Genomic DNA, 21424 nt, shown 5'->3' on the forward strand with positions numbered 1-21424 from the left:
GTTTGGTTTGGTTTTAAAATAAATACAAGCAGAGATGCACTGTTTTCAGGAACAATTTCTGTATCAAGTTTGAATCTAAGGAACCCTCATGAAAGCAGAGCATGTACCATTCTCTGTGAGGGCTACTGACCTGAGTAAGAAACTGCACGCACCCTTCAGCCCCACGCTATACTAGTGCTGGCACGTGTCTTTCACTATCTTGCTGGCTAGGTACAGGACTCAGGCTCTGAAAAAGCAAGGTGCATCAGTCAAGCCTCCATGAGGCTGGATTTTCTTCTTCTACCTACATGCATTCTATGCATTCCTCCCATCTGGAGAACAATTTAGAAAGGTGGAATCAAACTGAGTATCCCTTCTCACATTTACATGTTTCTTGCAGCTAACCAATTAAAGCATGTTAAATCCTTTACATTAAAGGGATCAGAGTATTTTTAAACTGCCAACCACTTACACTTTATGAACAAAAGGGATTAGTTTAAAAATAATCGGGAAAAGATATAAGGCCATGTGATCAACAGTTTTTTCTAGTGTAAACAGAAAAATTTTTGCAAACTCTTTCACCATGTCATCTAAACCCCAGACTTCAATGCCACTTTTAACTGCACAACAGAAAAATCTTAAACCATAAGCCTAGAAGTTTAAAATTTATTTCCAATTTACATAAAACACTTCCTATCCTAGGTTATTATCATCATTCATATAGAAAGTCTCCAAACAACTATCTGATCAGTATAGCAAATGCTTTTTTTTACCTACACAGTAAATCCACTAGTTACAGTTTATCTCCACAGCAGATTCTGCATTCATTATGCACACATCTCTTTTTATGAGAAGCATGAATTTTAGCTAAATAAAATTGTGTAGTCCATATATTCAACAGAAATGTTATCAGCTTATGGGAAGCATTGAAAAAAGCTTCATGCTGATGCAAGACAGACTTTATTCCTTTGAAGGCGTAGTGTCTTCTCTGTTTCAGAACTTCACCAACGCATGCTGTAGTCTGTGTGCTAAACATTCATTTAAGGAAACCCAACTGGCAGCAAAACTATCCAGTGCTGTGCTAGCCAAATTTGCAAACAGGCAGAAATTACTTTAAAAGCTTACCATATTACGATCCATTCAACAACAGGCAGTTTTTTTAAAAACAAACAAAACCAGTCAAAAAACCCCACACAAAGCCACACACCCCCTACAGTGGTCATTTAGTTTAAATGATATTAGTTTACACAACCTGGTATTGTGGCAAAACCATTAGGGCTTATTTTCACTTTTTCCTCTCTCAGGACTTTCTTGCATGCTATATTTAAAAATCACCTTCTATAGCAGACAGAGGCAAACAGCATTGGTCTTACCCAAGCCCATCCTGGGTAGTAGCTTTCACCTGAATTTTGAAGACACCTATCCACACACAAACTCCATGCTACAAAGCAATTTACCTAGTGAGGTTGCACCTTCCTCCTCAATGCTACTTGACTATGAGATAGTAGCATTTAGCCAGTAAATTTGTATCAGTGAATTGCTGGATTGTTGTCACATTACCAAGGGTTATGCTTATACTATCTTTTGCATGACCAAGCAACCTCACTACCAAGGGCATTTTCCTTTTCTTTAATAGCGTTGGGGTTTTCGGTTGGTTGTGTCTGTGATTTTGATTACTGTTGATTTTGGGTTGTGGGGTTCTTTTACCTTAAGTTCTCTCTTCTCCCTCATCTTACAGCTGTGGCAGAAATGCTGATGCAAAGCAAAAGGAAAAAACAGTAGCTAGCTAATATTATACATTTGTATACATAATAAAGGGAAAGCATCAAAACCTGTATTTTTCAAAATGAACAGCTATAGAAAAGGAGTTTGAGCTCTCAGAAAAACAGAGACAGTAAGAACTGAGGTAACCGAGTGAGAAAAATAGAAGCAGTTGCCGTGTTGAACAATTATTAAAATTATATGCATGCAAATGAGCTGAGAATGACTTTACAGTTTTTTGTCTCTACCTTAGCACTGTCAAAAAAAGTTCAAACTGACAACTTTTCATAGACTATTGGAATTTCACTATGAGAGCATTTTAACTGATCAATCATTATACCTTACCAGGCACATGAAATCTAACGATGAGGTAGACAGAAGGTAGATAAAGCTCTGGTGTTTTGGGAGGGGTGTTTGTCCTTTCTTCCTTTTTAGAAAAGCGAGTTTTAATTTTAGCTTTTCTAAACTTCACAGATACATACTTAGCCACAGGAGACAACTGTTCTAATTTTAGGAATTATTACTACTCACAGCAGTACAAATACTTGTAATACTGTCATGAATAAAATGCATTAAAACAACCCTCAAATGCACCAAAAACCTTACATACAAATAAAAATTCCTTCTTAAGTGTCTCATCTGACCTTAACCTTTAAACATCTGACCATCACCTGTCAGGAAACCGGTAACGTTTCTTTACTTTACATTCTGCATGTGAGTCTTGTTTGTGATCTCGAACTCTAAGGACATGCACAGGACTGTCTTTGTTCTACTTAGAAAGGAGTCCAGCACCTACAGTGCTGCTTCATGAGAAAGTGATCAAAATGTTTTGCTTTCAAACATTTACTTTATGTCCATAACTGAGGCGGCAGGGAGGGGTGATGAGATAAAGGAACTTTCCTGACGGTCTGTCTTACTGAAAACATGGAATTTGCTTATCTGTATATTTACTATCAGTGCAGTATCTGAACACCACAAGAAAATACCAAGTGCTCTATCCTCACCTATTATTATTACTCTACAGATGCAACAAAGCAACTGAATAAGCGCAAAAGAAGAAAACCAAGGCAAAGTTGATCATCTGCTTGAATCTGAGGTGCCACAGGAAATAGTGCCAAGACTAAACTCATTGTACTGGCTGACCAGCACCCACCATTGCCAACATCACAGTCAGCCCCTCTGAACAACACAAAAAGACAGGCTACATTTCTAGCCACTATTTTTTTTTTTAATTAAAGAAACATAAGAATTCACAAATGTTTCACTTTTGGACTGACCATTGATCAGATTCCATAAGCCAATAATCAATTTATTGCAAGTCAGGTTTTTACAGCCCAAAGAGAAAAAGAAACATCAGCAGCTTCATCTGACACCAAGTTTTTTTAAGTTCAACAGCAAATTGCACTGCACATGCACAGTAAGCTAGACGCAAATTTTCCATAATGAATCAGCCATATTGTAGAAGAAAGACACATAACAACTACCTGGGTTACTATTCACCCACCCAAATATGCACATACAGTTTATCTGATCACTAAAGTGACTGTGATATAATCAAGTGTATCAGGCTATTCAAGCATGAATTTGACACAGCATTGCAAAATACATGTAATCCTAAATACAGTCAGCAAAACAATCAGATCATGGGTATTTAGAAGTGACCACAGTTTGATGGAGGGGAAAGAAAAAAACAAAGCAATGTCAGTGTTGGTTTGCAGGTAGGAGAAAAATCTGCTTTACGCTGTTCTGCTGGACACTAAGGGAAATGCACACCACTATAAAAGGTTGTTATCAGATTTATTAATAGAACTCAGTGGTTCAACAGTATTTTTAGATGTATGTTTCAACATGAGATCTTTGCAACTAAACAGAGAATTTACTATGTTTGAATACACCTTATCAGACTAATAGTTTATATCAAATAATCCAGCTGAGGTCAATACAGGCAATACTGTGTAGAAAAATGAGCACCTGAATATGCCAGAGACCGATACTGCCAAAACTTAATATACAATATGTAGATAAAGATAAATAGAGGTTCACAAAAAAAAAAAAATTTAATCTGTTCAATGTTTCCCTGTTGAACAGACATGCTGACAAGAAAATGGGTTGAAAAAGATCCTCCTGAAAGAGCTAGCATATATAAATACTAATGACAGCTCACTGACAGTTTTACACAAAACGAATAAAAATTTCACTTATCTTGCTATGGAAAAAACAAGAAGTAAATCATGCAGCAAGTAGGACACCAGATCAGGCCAGATGTTTATGGGACTAACACTGCGTCACACAAATACTGGCTCAGATCCAAAGAGACAATTAGGACAGTGTGATCCTAGTAAGACACTCTTCCTAAACTTCAGACCAATTTACTGGAATTTATTACACCGTGAATTTATACATAATGTTGGAGACATTAAATTACTAAAATTTTGTAAAAGTACCCTGTATTATACTTAACATTTAGTACTTAGACAGCAAAGAACTGCATCCCATGAAAAAAATTATTTATATTTAACTCAAAAATTGTATAACCTCAAATGGTTAAATCCGCACAGCTACCAAGAGTAGAAATAACTCTATAAATTGAGAAAATAACTACAAGTCTGATACTGTCCTTAATTACCAGATTTTAAAGTATGGCATCCCAAAATACACACCTTGCGGTGTTCTACAACCTACAGCATCCGAGCTGATTAAGCACTGACATCAGCAGAGAAGCTTCTGCTCTCTAAGAGCATTGTTCAGCAATGCAAAGTGCAGAGGAAAAACAATTATTTCATAAACCCACTGCGAATATATCATTTTCCTCTCCTCTTTGAGAAAATCCATATAAAAATTTTTTTTTGTAGTTTAAGTGTTTAACATACCTACCAAAGTAAATTTATCACAGATAAAAGCCCATAAATCTAACTACCACAGTCATAATTTCAGGGACTAGTAGGCAGAGATAATATACTTACAGGATTAATTCAGCTAACTTCAGGTATGTAAATATAGTCCTCATGCAAATATAAGTGCTGCTTCTCTCACCCTGTTCTTTTTCCACCGTGCACACACACAAAAAAAAAAAAAAACAACACAGAAGAAATGCATAAAGAGAAAACTGATTCTATTTTATGTCTCAATATCCATGACGTTTCATTAATGAGTTATCAAGCAAAAATAACAAAAGGATAAAAGTTCACAAGCCAGCAGCTGGCATCACAGGCACTCTCCATAGCCGAATTCAAAAGAAATGTCAGTTAGAGTGGCAGCAGCTACAGTCAATGCTGGAAGCTGATGCCTCTGCGGGAAGAGGATGCTGGGAGATTTTCCCAATCTGTGCTGCAGCCTAGTTCTAATCCATCACTCCTAACTGCAAAAGGAAAATGGAGACATGAGGAACACAAAGTGATTTATATTTAAAGGCAAAAAGGGAGTTACCTCAGTATTTTCTGAATAAAAATTTTAAAAAAATGCTACAATTAAAGTCAGACAAAAAAAGGACAAGTATACTAATGCAACTGCAGTAAAAATAAATCAAACATACAAGAGGTGGTAGCAAGCAGCACTGAAGAGAACTAATTAGCTCACGTTTGATTTTCATTATGTGACAGTACTGAAACAAATTAACATAATTTTTGTTATTAACCCTTTGACATTTTTTCCCCCAGAAATCCAAATTTTTAGCTAGAGTCCCATGACCAAAATAAATCAATAGCATGGAGAAGCAGCTAATAAACACTTATCTTCATGAATATCAGCAGCAATAGGAGGAAGTAAGAGTCAGAAGCAACAGAGATAGTTTCATCCTCTTGGTCTAATCTCTCCAGATGAAATATGGGAAAGCTCAGCACAGGGAAACTAAGCAGCAGAAAATTAAACTATGTCCTCCACTGTTACCTTCAAAAAGTTTCTTTAAATCCATACCACCTGCGCTAATAGTACCTATTCCTAGATATGTTTACAATCATGAACTGAGATTTACTCTCAAAAATGCCTCAAAGAAAGCCTTTAAAACTTAATGCACAAAACTACAGATTTGCATTTACTCATTTCAGATGAGTGCTAAGTAATAAAAGCAGTAATACATCAAACCAGTCTATTTAAACAATTTACTTTTGAAAACACAAGAATGCAACATACGTGGAAAGATTTGCAGAGTATTTCCTAAAATGCCTGAGGAAACCAAGGGCTATGATCAGGTAACACAGGCTTTGCAGGTGAGAGATGACACTGACAGCTCTAACTTATGGACAACAGCACCTCAGGATGTTTCTACCTTTTCCCTGAAATTGTGCCTGACAGTGTTAAAGACCAAGGAGTTCAGAGATATCCGAGTTCTCCACGACATGACTTGGAAGCAGTGCTTATGGGTATTGTCACTTATTATATTAACATTACTTGGGGCAGGGAGAGTCAAAGTGCCAGAATTTCACTCATCTTGATTGCATGTGAAAGGTAAACCAGTTTTGAATCAAGGTTGAGCAGTCACATAAAAACTGACTCTGCTCACAAAAAGACATACAATTTTCTGTCTTTAACTCAGCGTAAGTTGCAGTCCACACTCGAGGCCTCAGAAAGCATTTCCCAGTAAAAGCTGATAAAGAGTCGGGAGCACGTTTCAACAAAACTGACAAAAGCTAGCTCTCTGTCTACAAATAGCATCACATGTTCAAAACTTTCCCTGGATTGTCTTAAAGAAAAACCCACTAATACACACTCAAGCCACCTTCCACTCAGATTGCTTCCCAAAATGCTCTGAAACAGTTTTCAACATCTGGGGGAAGAGGGAAAAAACAACCACCCAAACAGAACATTGTTAAAGAACAGAGAGGTTTTTGTTTGCTTGATAGTTTAAAATAAAGAATGTGGCAAATCTGGTTTTCAATCCTTTTTCCCCCAAAACAATCCTCCTTCTCAATATCTGAGCAAGTCATAGCCTACAAGTTTTTTATCTTTTTCATCTATGAGTTAGAGCTCATCTTTTCATTTTCTTATCTAAAGCACTAATGACTTAAAAGATTGTACCACCAATCCAAAACATTAAGAGTCTACATCCCTTTCAAAGTCTCTGAAGTTGTTCAGAGAAGGCAATTCTTGAGTTACATGACTGCAAATAGCATTATAAAGTCTTCATTAAAGCACAGGATAAACACCAATTTCCTGAAAGAAATTTAAAGAAAGAAAACACAGATGTGATGAGTAGATCATGTATCCCAGCACATCAAGATTCCAACGTGATAATTAATAGACTCCAGAAGTCTCCAGGAACCTGCACCTCAAAAATATAATGTGACTTTACTAAATGCCACAGTGTTAATTTACTTTTCATGGAAGAGCAAGCCACAAGCAGCAACCCAAACATTTAGGGTCAATTAAGACAAACTTCTTTTGTCAAGCACTGGATTACAGAAAACCATCTGTGGTATCTTTCTGTGCACCAGCCTTTCAGTGAAGGCTTGGAATAGAGTAACATGGTGTGGAAGAAATGCAGAGTTTCAGGAAGTTCTGTGTAGAATGTCCCTGAGATGTTTGGTTGTTGTTTTTTTTCCCCCTCCTTATTTCCTAAGAAGCTATGGACACAGGTGGAATTGCACATTTCAAAGTCAGCAGAAGATACCAACATAAAAATTTCCACAATGTGGCCTGAAGACTTCTACTTACATACAAACATACAGAGAAACCTCCCATCAGAGGCAAAAGGTGTAGTTGCAATAAATATGGAAGAGTTAGGAATTATAGAATTACTGCCCACTCAAAACCCCTCAAACATAAACAATTTATAACCCAAGAACTGTTTAGGGTAGAGAAGGATTAATGAGATGAGGCTGGTATCTCACTACTGCAGTTCCAATTCTTGAGATTGACAATATAAAGTAGCTACTGTGTCATATTTATGTAGCTATGAAAATATTATTTACTGAATACAAGAATCACCTTTACTGGACTTTTTTCCCCCCTTGAAGACCAAACATAAGAAAATAAAACTCTGATCAATTAAAGTGTCACAGCTGTTTCTCAGCATTTTAAGACAATGTCAGAATTCGAGTTCAAAGTTCTGAAGACATGTACTGTTTTTAAAAGTTTTCAGCTCCTTGAATTCAAATTTGAATTTAGGGACATTTGCTCAGCTATTCAATTTCATTCACTGACAAAACAGACACATATGTATAACTGAAATCTTAACTACACTTCTGAGATTACAAGGATAACCTGCTCTAACTTCTTTAAACACTTCTGGCCCTTAATCTACCACCCCAGTAATACCACACAGAGCTGCTTTGGTAGGATCAAGGATTAACAGCATCCAGCTTTGGATAAGAAAACGCAAAAGAAGAATGATAACATAGCAATGAAATATGCCTCTTCCTACTGAAACTGATAAAGATAGAAAAATCCCAAGAATTCCACTATTCATCAAAGATCACCTGTCTGGTTTACTACAGAATTCTAGCTTCCACCTTTTCACCATTTCATTTTTTAAATGTGTTATAATGAGATCTCACTATCCTTCCACTGGTACCACAACTCAGGGTCTGCTGCCAGAAATTTCTACGCAAATAGCATAACACGAGGACTTCCTCTGCATATGAACTGTTTGGATCAGTCAGGCAGACTGTTTCTTCCCAAAGACAAGTACAAAGCATCTTCTCTAAACATATGCAGGCAGCTACCATAATACAGTTACTCTAAACGTTGTTATTCATTTGCATAATCCTCCGATAATGGGGTGGTAATTGAAAACACCATCTTGCCTTTACCTCAAAGAAAAAGATAGCATGCCAACCAGTACCATGGAAAAGGCATAACAACTTGATGGGAACTTATTCCCATCACATACAGATGACATCTTAAGAAACAGTAAGTAAAATGAGATGGAAGGAAATCCAAATACAATTAAAATTTCACACAAATTGACTTTAGAGCATAAAATACATATAGAAATCAAAATAGCAGTGACAAGGTCTGTACATGCTAGGCATAATATGGTGATGGATAAAATTGTTGAGAACTCAAACCTCTTTCTTCTTGTAAAACCAACAAGAGATAATTGACAAATTTACTGTGGCAGGAGCACACCCGCCACAGGGGCTAGGGCTTTTAACATGGTGGTCGCCAGCTCCTTCATGCCCTTATTTTCACGCCTCTGGCAGTACACCATGGTTGCTGTCACATGTGCACCCTGGCCAGGTGCAGACCAGCATCCACCACACCCACTCCATGGCAGGAAAAGGGAAGGGGGAACCCCTGGTCAGCAGACAAGGCCCTCAGCCTATGAAACCTCAGTCAACATAGTTTTCTAGAACACTGACTGTATATGAATACAGTTCAGATCCAACCAGTCTATAAAATGGGGCCCCTGCCAAAGATCCCTTTTAAGTGGTTCTCCCTGGAGTCCTGGGTCTGTGATCAGAAGCCCTCCTCTTGGGACTGGGAAGCCACCCAAGGAAACTTCCCGGGATTGAATGCCCTCACCCTGCCTTGGTGAGTGAATACTTCTGGATATCCTTGAGTGAGTCCTCACCCCCTCTGTGTGAGCAATTACATCTTCTGAGTACCCTTGAGTGGAGGCTTCCCCCTTAGTGAGTGACTGTGTGCACACGCTGGAGTTGTCATTCTTACAGGTCGTCATGCTTCTGTGTCATTGTGCAATAACAACTTCCCCAACTGGTACACCGAACCAGTCTGTTAAAAGTTATCAGAGCATAGTTTTGGTTACCGCAGTCATCTCACTGGTTTCAGGTGTTTGGATTTGGTTACAAATTAAAGTTGTTCAAGTTTATTATCTGTGTGAAGTCTCTTTGGTACACCTCTAACATTTTAATCGGCACAGCGAGCAGGGTGTACCAATGGAGGAATTATTACAGAGGCACAGTTGTGATCCTTCTCCCTTGGGAATGAAGTGGGCAGAGGAGTAGTGGTGTGAGCCTGAAGCAGCTGTGGGGACAGTGGAGAAACGCCGTGAAGATAAGCAAGATGGCAAGGGGAAAGGAACTATTTGTGCCATCCTGGGTGCCTGCCTGCTACAAGTGCAGGACCAGCGTAAGTATCACCACCGGTTGGAATGGGGTAGTTCTGAGAGGCAGCTGAAAACAGTTTGTTTGGAAGCAGAGTTACAGCCAAGAGAGAGAGCAGACCCATTACCTGGAACAGAGGATTGAGCTGGCAGCCACCATGTTAAATACCCTAGCACCGGAGAGTTGGGGGTGGGGTGTGGGGGTGGGGTGGTGTGTTGTGCTCCTGCCACACTCCACCCTGTGACCAGTCATCTGACCAGTTCCTTTGGAGTGGTGCAGACACCTCTTGCCTCCTAAGTTAAAAGGTCCACAATGCCACTTTGGATCATCATTCTTCAAATCTCCTTCAGCTATTAAAATATATCGTTAGCAATCAGCAGTCAATCAACAATAGAAACCAAAAAACATGTAACAATAACCAAGATTATAGTAACAATTTACAGCAACAATGGACAAACAGGTGGGCACCATCCTAAAGTTGTATTGAGACATCTAACATTCAGACAGGGTGCGGGGAATATCAATTGCATGGGTCAATTTTAGGGACACGTCAATGTTACAGATGGGATTTAGAGGAACATTCATTTCAGGGGCAGGGTTTAAGGGAGTGGACATGGATTTCATTACAGTGCTCTCAATGCAGCTTATAATAATACAAATTACAACAATTACGATTACAACCATTATCAAAGACTGAAGGTGGCTAGTTAGCCACACCAACAAAGAAAACTTAAGTGTGTTGAAAACCTTCCCTAGCCAATTAGTCCCTAGTGCAGCAGCAGTTTCTCTGGTATCTCTGGCCATCTTCTTCATTTTGTTCATTTGTTTTTGTAGAGGCACCAAAACGTTTTGAGATGTGGATGCAACAATCATCTACTGATAGATTCAACTTTCTGCATATGCCTTTTTCCTTCAACAGGATTAAGTTCAAAAGGGCTTGGTTTTGGATAGCCATCTATCTATAGTCACCTGAACCGTGCAAGGAGTTTGACACTGTCCCACACAATATCCTTGGCTCTAAATTGGAGAGACATGGATTTGACAGATGGACCACTCAGTGGATAAGGAATTGGCTGGATGGCCACACTCAAAGAGTTGCAGTCAATGGCGTGATGTCCAAGTGGAGAGCAGTGAAGAGTGGTGTTCCTCAGGGGTCAGTACTGGGACTGGCACTGTTCAACATCTTTGTCAGTGACACAGACAGCGGGATTGATTGAGGTACTAATGAAGCATTTTTAGCAAGAATTAAATAAAAGAACAAAACACACAAGTTTCTTCTATCCATGTATGGTTTTGAACCTGTAGATGCTTGGCAGGTAACAGTATTCCATTACCTTGTGAAACAGATTTGTCCAAAACTTAAAGTAAGCAGACACTTCATTGGAAACATGGGGAAACATTTGGTAAGAAGTAGCTTACCACCACAACACTTCTTGGCAGAGGCTTGAATTTCCAAAACAGAAAGAACCACTTGTCTCCAGTTACTCTGTTCTTTTTACAACAGCATACGCTAATCTGAAACCCGTTCTGAGTTAACATAACCATGTAATGGCAAATTTACTTTCACATATATCCCACCTATCCTCTTTGTAAGGTTGAAAATGCTATATCAAAATTTATCACCAATCCAGTACTTTGAAAACTTAATAACTCTCTTTGGCAGAGAAGATATGAGGTGAAATGCTACTGCTTGCTTTAAGCAAAATGGCAGACTAACCTACTGTAATAGCCTCTTCTTCGCTTCAGCACCAGTGAGTAAAGAACTGCATTTACAGGTAGATCAGTCTAATGTTTATCTAACCCAATCTGGGTTATGGTCCCTCCACACTTTTGCAAAACAAGTATTGTGGGCTCATTACAAAAACTGTTTTGGAGTTGCTGTGTATACCTACAGCAGCCACCATGAGTAGAAAAAAGAAAAAAAAAAAAAAATCACAAAAAACAGTCCAGATAAAGAATCTAATGCATTTAGACAAGTAGAGCAAAGATTGATTTCCTCCTGGACCTGTCCTCAGATATGACAGCCAGCACTTCAGATTTAGGGAAAGATTTTACCCTATTAAGAGAACTCATTGCCCTTTTAACATATAACCTGAACAACCTGGTATCTACAGTTAAGCAATAATATTCAGGGAATAAAGCCCAATAAAACCAAGTTAAATTAGCAAAACCATTTGCTATCATTTACTGGGGCAATATACAGAGCAGCATTCTCTATGTATATTTTACAGGAAGTATTAGAGTGGTTTATGAAACACTATGAAGACATGGTTCCCACACACTTTCCAAATTCTCTAAACCAACAAGTTGACCTGACAGAATTTGAACCAGCTCTGATCTCATCAGTAGACATTAACAGTCTTTGTAGACAAAACTCTCTATAAAAAAGGTACATTTTAGTTACATTCAGTTGGGTGTAACCAAACTACAACAAACCACTCAAACCAATGTGAGGCATATCAGATCTGTTACAATGCCACTTTCTTATCCAAAATAAAGAGAGATTGAAACATTGATACATAGCCAAATTTTAAGATGAATGTTATCAAAAGCAAAATCAAAAAAGATAGATACAGCTTCCCAAAAGATTGAACCTCTGGTAATTCATTGCTTCAATATAATACTGCTTCCAAATTTCTACTACTGTACTATTAATAGAAAAAAACTACCATTAATTATAGACAGGGAAAGTTCAAGAATAACTTCTGTGGCACTAGATTTGGGAAAGGCTTCGTCTCAGACAAGCTACCAGAGTAGTTTGAAAACCGCAACCAAAGAGCTTCAAGGAATGTAAGATTGAAGACTTCCACAAAAAGTCCCAAGGTTTTTTTTTCAGTTCCTTAGGCACTTTTAAAAAATAGCTGTACCTTCTAAAACATTTAAGAAAGGAGAGAGTCTAATCAAGTGAAGAATCCTGCCCAGATACAAAAGAATACACACATTTCTATATCATTTCCATAACTGCAGAGTAGCTAATTGTCTAAACACAGAGCAAGTCATCAGCAGCAAGTATTCCAGCTGAGATTATCCTACTCTTATTGCTCAAATATTCACAAACTGAACTGCCTAGGAACGTCACTTTCAAAGGAAACAACATACACAATCATGACGACTGTCCACTTATATGTCCTCATGCTCTTAATATTTTAATCTATTGGCTAGTTTCAACCATTCAAATTTGACAGAGAAGCAGTAGACTCAAGAAACAATTAAAATAAATATCTAGGTAATGCAGAAATACCTGAAGGGTACCTACTAACAGAAAGGCTACATTATAATACTTAATTTTCTGGTTTGTTGGCCTGCTGAAAAATCAAGCTACCTGTTGACTACTAAAACAGGAGTGAGGGGGACCCAGGTGCAGCTGGGTGAAAGGAGAGGTAAGTAGGTCAGGAGGACATTAGTAACATCTCAGGGAATGGGGTTACTCACACTGTGCTTTTACCTAGGCTTGTGCAGGATCACCTGAACAAGAACTATGGGTGGTCGTACATTACTGAAACAGGCTGAACTAAAGGCTGTGAAACCTGAACAAATAGAAAGTTAGTTTTAGAATACACACATACCAGAATCAGTCAACAATATAACAGCACAGGCATAGTATTTTTGGCCAGTGGATGAGGACAACAACCACAGTGACAACTGTTTGACTACAGACGTTAAGTAACAACACAGTTTCTGTCCCACTAATATTCTCTCCATCATCCTGTGTTTACTCTTCTACATAGTGGTTACTGCAGAGAGAAGCAGTACCAGCCAGAATAAACTAACATGAGTCTAACTTCTACACCACTATAAAAAGTGTCTCTGTATAGCAGCTATGACACTCAGGAAGAACAAATCAAATCTCTGCATGCCAATAACAAACACTCATGCCCAGTTCAGATATCAATAAAAACAACAAAACAACCTCCTAAAAGGAATGAGTGTTGGATAAACATTCTCATAAAGTGAATATTACAGACTGACTTTCTCCCAAGAAAAGCAAGGGCCAGAGAGAAAAGTTATCTGATCATACAGCTACTGCTAGGGTGTCAAAGGAAGAAAAAGTAATTGTTAACATGAAAAGTTCTCAACACGTTCTCAACAAGTACTTCAGATTCTTACTTCCTTCCTTCTGAATCTCAGGAAGCAGTATGTTTAGTTTTTCAACTACAGTTTTACACAGAGAGCAGACCTTACTGCTCTAGGTAAAATACAAACAGACAGTCTGGCAAACCTGTAAAGTATAATTTGCCAAGGCCATGGAAATTTTGGCAATTAAATTCAGCTCAAAGTTACTGCTTCTGGGTCTAGAAGTGTTTTAGCAATCTGAGGATATCACTAGAAGTCTCCTCACGTGCTTTGTGGCACAAGAATGCAATAAAATCCTACAGAAAAACTACAACCACTTATGAACAGCATCATCTGTTTCCATCACAGTTTAAGTAAGGTGTTGCTTCAAGCATGAAATATAATGCCAGAGAAGTGACTATATCTCACTTCACTAGTGAAAAACATCTGTGCAGCAGTACATTATGAGGTATAGCAATGTCAATTTGAAAATCTTGCTTAGATGGTCTTGCACAATGTGTGAACCGAAGTGTTTTGACTAATGCTATCATTTTTTCACCATGCAGAAATGTCTAGAGCTGTCAGTATGTAACTAAAAGTTACCAGATTTTCTATTTCTAATTCTTTACAGCTTTCACATTTGTTAACAAATACTTCATCACATCTATCAACCTAATGACACATCCATTTCCCAACTCTTGGTGACCTTAACCATTCTGGAAAATGTGAATGTAGTCAGTGCATATAAAATGATGCTTCCCTGGTGTCCTAGTTTCGGCCAGGATAGAGTTAACTTCCCTTGGGCTGAGAGGGAGCACAGCTAGAGGGCCAGGTCCAGGTCAGTCACTGGAGCATTCCGTATCGTGTGACGTCATGCTCAGTATATAGGCGGACAGTGCTTGTTCACGTCCCGTTTCGGTTTGGGTTTCCCGGTTGGCGTGGCAGGATTTCTGGTGGGGTGGGGATCGCTGCTGGGGGGGACGGGCTGTGTACTGGTCACCAGTTAGTGAGCCACTGCTGTATTTTACCCCTTTGGACTTACTATTGTTCCTGTTGTTTTGTTACTATTACTAAATTATTTTTTTATTCAACCTATGAATTTCTTTTTTGCTTTTTTGTCCCTCCCCTATTTCACCGGGGGGGATGGGGGGAGGGGGGGGGAGGTGGAGGGGTAGTAAACAACTGGCCACATGGTGATTGGCTACCAGCTGAGTTCAAACCACGACACCTGGAATGGTATGCATGAAGTATTTCATTGCTGTGTAAATGCATGTTTTAAAAAAATTCTACTTACACAGGGATGTTTTCAAAGGCATCTTCAAAATTTTCCTGCAAAAGAAAAAAAAAATACTATTTCAGTCAAATGTGCATATGTTTTGGAACTCTTTCCATAACAAAGCAGAAAGTTATTACCAGATAGCACTTAATTTTGCAATATACAGTAAAAATCAGAATATTCACAGTCCACTAGCTTACTGTCATGCTTTCAGCACAAATCGTTACCCAAACAGACACATTTCCTCCACGCCTACCATATCAGACTACAGTTGAACCAAAGACCTCTTCCTTTTCAGACTCCTGAACTTCCACCATGTATATCACAGAAGGCAATACAGACTTATGCCTCAGGAGCTTGTGCAGCACATCTGATGTATCCAGGATACACCACCTGACCAGTATATTTATACATTTAAAAAAAAAAAAAAATGAAGGGTTCTGAGCATATAGCTGATATGCAGGTTGGCCAGTATATATACTAGGATGCATTACAGATAGCATGTATATACAGCCTGCTCACACAGATATGTGAATAGCTTGGTCCAGACACCCAGAGAATGTCTCCTTCCACCTAGATTCAAATTTCAAATTAAAATAAAGGAAGACATGCACAAATGTAAAAATCGTCAGAATGGTTCAGCTCAAGGGTCATCTATTTCTGTATCCAGTTCCAAAATTGGTCTGTAGAATTGTGTAGGAGAAGCAACAGGGCAAACAGCCCTCCCTCCTACATCTTTCTCTCTGTCCTACACTTTCTACTAGCCTTTGGCAACTCAAGAAATTCCAGGCCTTGATATGGTTTGTCCTTCTGGTGATTTTCGGTAGATCTCTGTTCCAGGCACTGGCCCAGTCTCCCCTTGATCCCATGTAGACTTCTTTTTATTCATAAGGTCATAACCTTAGCAAGGAATTTCACAGGTTTGCCACCCATTTTGTGCAAAATAGTAATTTCTTGAACCTGGCTCCTACTACTTCCGTTTAACAGTCCCTAGCTTTTGAACTGAAAGACACTGAAGAATGAATTCCTACCTGCTCTTTCCTTGACACTCATGATTTTGAAAACCTTTGTTATATCATCCAAATCATCTCTTTTCCAAGCCAAAGACTGCTACCTTACTCAGTCACTCCTTAAACAGAAACTATTTCCTACTTACGACTGCCCTTTCTACTCTTTCCATCAGAAAAACTGGAAGCATGATGGAACAAACTGTTCTAATTTTTAACATATCCCAGGAATAACACTGACTTGGTGTGCAAAGGAGTACAATACAAATCTCACACAACATTCTCAGGGTACGTAACCACCAATGACACAAGCACTACAGTGTTTGCATCAAACCTTCCAAAAAAAAGTTTTCAAACCAAAACCAACACTAATAAAAGAAACAACTTAAGTGCCTTGCTGAAACACCAACTGCAGCTTGCATCAAGGTTGTCCACTCAGTGGAGATAATGCACACACTTTGAATGCTGTTAGACTCACTGGCAATGAGGTAGAGGATTAGTGTCTGAGTGGTACCTATTTTAAGCATGATAACATAAGATTGAAACTAACATTCAATAATACTTCAGAAGACAGACCTATGCTTCATGAATTTTGCACTTCTCAGCAAACTCACCAGAAAACGCAGCTGATAAGTAATCAAACATTTTAATGATGCATTACTGTTTCTCTGCCACAGGATAAATTCAGCAATACACTATGTGACTGTGATCCACCTCCCAGAAAATGTTACTTCACTTGTATTTTTAACTGAGGAAAAATTTCTCATCAGAAGAAACAAACTGTTGCAAAAGGACAGGACTTTTTATCATGCTTCACAGATACATTGTGCTACTGCATCAGCTTTGAACTACTGCAATCACATATTCATTATTGCCTGCAGCTGTCACTGCCAAGGAGTAACATGAATGTATTCAAAGAAATATTATTAACAGACTGCCCAAATGCTCTCTTTCAAGCTAAATTTACCAGCCAACAATACTATAGCAGTCAGAACAAGACCTACTGTGAAGAATACAGTAATCAACTTAGAAGCCACCAGTAAAACGAAGCCTGATCTGAAGAGAGCTGGTTTTGAAAAGCTGAACAGAAACCAACAGGAGCAAAGATCCTGAACAGAACCCCATTCTGTTACCCATGTTATTACCCCAGACACTGACAGAAGTCATCAGTCTTCTAATAAAGTGCATCTCTGAAGACTGTTTGCTTCCCTGAGCGACTTCTAGACACAAGAGTAGAAATTCAACAAAATAAATAACAAAACACACTGATATTTTTGTTTTTGAGCACACCTCCAGTTTTCCTAAGAGAACAAACTTGACAAGCAAAAGCCAAGGTACTTTCAACTGTCAGGTACTTATAAAGATCAGTAACAATCAAACATTTACACCAAGTAAAGATGCCTGTGACATGAACCTCTTGCCTGCTCTTTCAAACCTGAGAGCAGTAGCTATGTATAAGAAGAAAGGGAGAGATAATTCACACTCTGTCTAGGTAAGGGCCTACTCTGCCTGGCTCCCACTGAATTTTGCTCCCTGTTATTCACACTGCTCAAATGCACGTCTAAACATTTAGAAGATTAAGTACAACCCTGGAATTTCTTCCTGTATACCAAAGCATAGGGAGTAATCACAGTCTCTCAAGACATTCCTCAAGGGAGCTAAAAACAACATTGCTGAAGGTGGCTACTTCTATGCTAATTTAAAAACAAAACAAAACATAGTTTTTCTGAAGTTCTCCATGCCTTCTCATTCCTACTGCATGCGAAACAGGTATTCAATTTGACGTCTTGTTCTCATTTCCTTAACTATCTCACACAAGTTTGTACTTGGCTCTACAGACTCTCATGGATTCCCTATATATAGAAGAAAGTTGAAAGCACTAAAAGAGAAGCATAGCCATTTGATACTCCATTCCATGCCTATTACAGAAAAAAATCATCCTAAAGTCTAAGGGAAAAGACTGCAATTGAAGTACCCAGAACAGCTCCTCCCAGATTAGGTTCTGGGATTCATCATGTCCCTACCAAGATATAAAAGGTTTCAGAAGTACTCAGAGCATATTCACCTTTCTCCAGTAGTCTGTTAAATTTTACTTGTAAATTAAGTCTCTTCAAGAAAAGAAAAAAATTAAGACTGAAGTATTGCATAAAATACAGAGCATTCTGACGACTTCAAACTGTATATAATATACACAATACACACGTATAGGTATGCATATAATATCTATTATGTCAATTAAGAAAAGAATAATCAAGTGATTGATATAAGTTTATCCATTCCTCAGAGTACAGAAGCAGCCCAAAAACATGGACAGACACATTTTTACACATTTGGTTAAAGCCTAAGTAAGGTTCCCATCTTCAACTGCTTCATCCCAACACTGCAACTTCCAGCTGACACAGCTGAAACGCCATAACAAATTTCCAGAGGTACTCGTTCATTTCAATCTACAGCAAAGCAGATTACTTAATTCAAGCTAAACAGTTTTACTTAGCACTGATGACAGGCTGTGTACAAGTTCCTTCAAGCCTAAAGTTGTGTGCAACTAAATCAGCCATATTTGTGAGCTCTACACTTTAACGATGCTAGCGTAGGAATACAATTTCCTTTATTTACATGGCTGGACAGACTTGACAGAGACTGAGGTTAATGCAGTCCTTCATTCATTTCCTTCACCTGACCCGGGTTCATCCTGCAGCAAATCCCAAAGGCGCTGCTCCAGGATGTCCTTGTTGTAACAGCCACACACACATATTCACCAGAAGTCTTCAGGAAGTATAAACTGCAGTTAAATCCCCCCAAAAAAGGGCAACACAGCTTTTTTTTTTTCTTCCCCCCAGATATTCTACTCAGAAAAACAAATATATTAACATTTAAGTCGGTACCAAGAGAAACAGCTTAACAACCATGTTTCTCAGTACACGACACTGGCCAATATTACAATCCACAGATTTTAATTGCACCTTCTCCAGAGAACACGACAATCTAAGAATTTAAAACACATGCATGTAAGTAAAACTGCCACTAGATGGCGTGACAAAAACCGATTCAGACTTTTCTACAAATTTGGGAAAAAGTTTGGCACAAGATTTGACAAAATAAAGCTGTCTCAGAATTCTCTTTCTTGAATTATATGATTTTCATTTTTTTCCTGATTGATTATTGTACTATTTCACATCTTTTTGATGCATCATTTTCAAGATGTGAGCACGTTTGAAAAGAATTAAGTTTACACAACTTAGAGATACTCATGTTTTGCAAATCCAAGAAAGTCAACATCAGAGATATAGATGGACACAGCGTATTAGTGCAGAAAAACTGACCAGACTTCCTGTACTCTTTAGCAATGAGAGCAGAAACCATTCACAGCAGACCACAATTCACCTTCTGTGCAAGACCCTTACTACAGGATGTTTATCAGTGACTGTACTGTTGTTCTAATACACTGGTAACAAGTGGAAGTAACTGCTTGCCCTGATTATTACAGAAATCCTAGTATCAAAAGTGAACTCTCCTTTCTGCCAGAAGTCATTTAACTTCAAGCAATTTTTAGACAGTATCCTGTGACTCTTTGTAAATTGTCTTAAGTTTGCTAATTTGTTTGTCAAACTAAATGTTTAAACATTTGCTTTTTTCCCAAGTGAAGTAGACAAACTTGGCCAATCTAAACTATTTCTTTAAAATACAGATTTATGACAAGATATGATTATGAAATAAGGTATTAACCATCTAGATTCTCCCCTCTGACAACAACATAACTTTAGAAAACCAAGTCCAATAGTATCTAGGAACACTAGCCATGATTTGGAGTCCATTCTAGATGTGGGGTGGCGGGGGGAGCCTTATCTCAAAAATATCAACATAACATGAATAAGGCTGCACATTGATTCAACAGACAAGTGAGACCACAGAAGATAATGGTGAAATAATACTAGCCAGAATTAAATTAAACTGTTGCTATAATACATTCACCTGTCTAGTCACAGCTTTATTTTGTAGGTACTAAATAGCGCACAGTTTTAAGGGAAGATTTGAAGAACTATAAACTTAACAGTACCTTCCCTCCCTGGAAAGCCTACATATTAAGATATTGCAAAGCATGGGAATCTATGAAGACAGTTATATATTTAGCAAGCACATACACTGAGAGGCTTTTAGTCCTGATGTTTTTGTACCCATACTAAAATAGAAATTTGGACATCTAACTATTTTCATCCTCTTTTGTCTTCTGTAATTCAGCCCCATACCATCCTTCCCCTCAAAAAAAAAAAAAAAATTCAAAAAAAAAAAATCAATGCTAGGTGAAAACAAAGCACAGCAAACCCAGCCTCTGTCAACAGCCATGCTGCCCTGCACCTGCCTGCGGGAAGCCCTGTCACCAGTCTGGAAGTCTATGGCTGGATTCTACGTAAAGAGGCTTCACTAAGAGGTCTAAATTTCTCAACCCAATGGAAAGAATAACACACCTTGCACTACATTCACATGAAAATTATTGTGTATAAGGATTCATCTCAGAGAGTTAAACTCCCAGAGAGTTTAAACAAAACTTAGTTACTGACAAGATCAGAAGCAGCTTTCTAAAGTCAGGGGAGATGCACCTTATTCCCTCTGGCTAAAACTGTCCAGAGCCTGCTGAAAGGACAATAGCATATCCATTGCATGTTGGGGTATGGACTAAATCTCTTTTTCCTTGTTAATGTTGAATACAGAAAAAAAAACATGACTATGGAAAGAGAATGGGGGAGGTATAAGAAGAAACTGACCTACAACACTCATAGTATGAACTAAGACTATGAAAGAGGATTTCCATACAATTTTTGTTTCTACCACAGAACCAGTTTCCAGATAGTTTCTGTAAGTCAGTAGTCACCACACAGTTTTATTACCAAATGGGTCAGAATATTTAAAAAAATTAAAATTTGAACAAAATCCAATACATACACTTTTTTTTTTCCTTTTCTATTATGCAACTTCATAAATATGCATTTCTCCTTAGCCTTAGCCAAGACTACACTAAAAATAATTCAGAGAAACTGTTGGCTAAAAATTTTAAACTCCAGGACCAGAGCAGTGACAAGTTAAAATCACTATGCATTTAAAATTTACTGCGCATTACAGCAATAAGCAAGCTCCTAAGAAGATTACCCAAAGATATGAAAGGACAACATACCATCTCTCGCCTTAGTTGACTTGACTGAACTGAGAACTGCTAATAGAGGCTGAAAAGTCTCCTGAGCAAACAGCAATGAAATTAGCAAAACTCTCAGATGTACAGCTACATGGGAGTATGGCTGATGCTAGGTCCATTGTCAGTTCTCTACTCAAGCATTTTGCATCTGCATTAT

General features: G+C 38.2%; 1 protein-coding gene across 3 annotated transcripts in view; it reads right to left on the reverse strand.

Annotated features, from left to right (window-relative positions):
• The window catches only part of TTC39B (tetratricopeptide repeat domain 39B), a 79238-nt gene that overhangs the window by 37298 nt on the left and 20516 nt on the right, over positions 1-21424 (reverse strand). For 2 of the 3 annotated variants that reach the window (XM_074811743.1, XM_074811745.1), the window contains exon 2: positions 15091-15125. In XM_074811743.1, coding sequence (XP_074667844.1) covers positions 15091-15125 — 35 coding nt within the window. Of the gene's footprint in view, positions 1-4703; positions 4975-15090; positions 15126-21424 lie in introns of those variants that run through there. The other variant, XM_074811744.1, reaches the window with a different exon arrangement.

This window comes from Strix aluco, chromosome Z (assembly GCF_031877795.1).
Source record: "Strix aluco isolate bStrAlu1 chromosome Z, bStrAlu1.hap1, whole genome shotgun sequence".
Taxonomy (NCBI): Eukaryota; Metazoa; Chordata; class Aves; order Strigiformes; family Strigidae; genus Strix; species Strix aluco.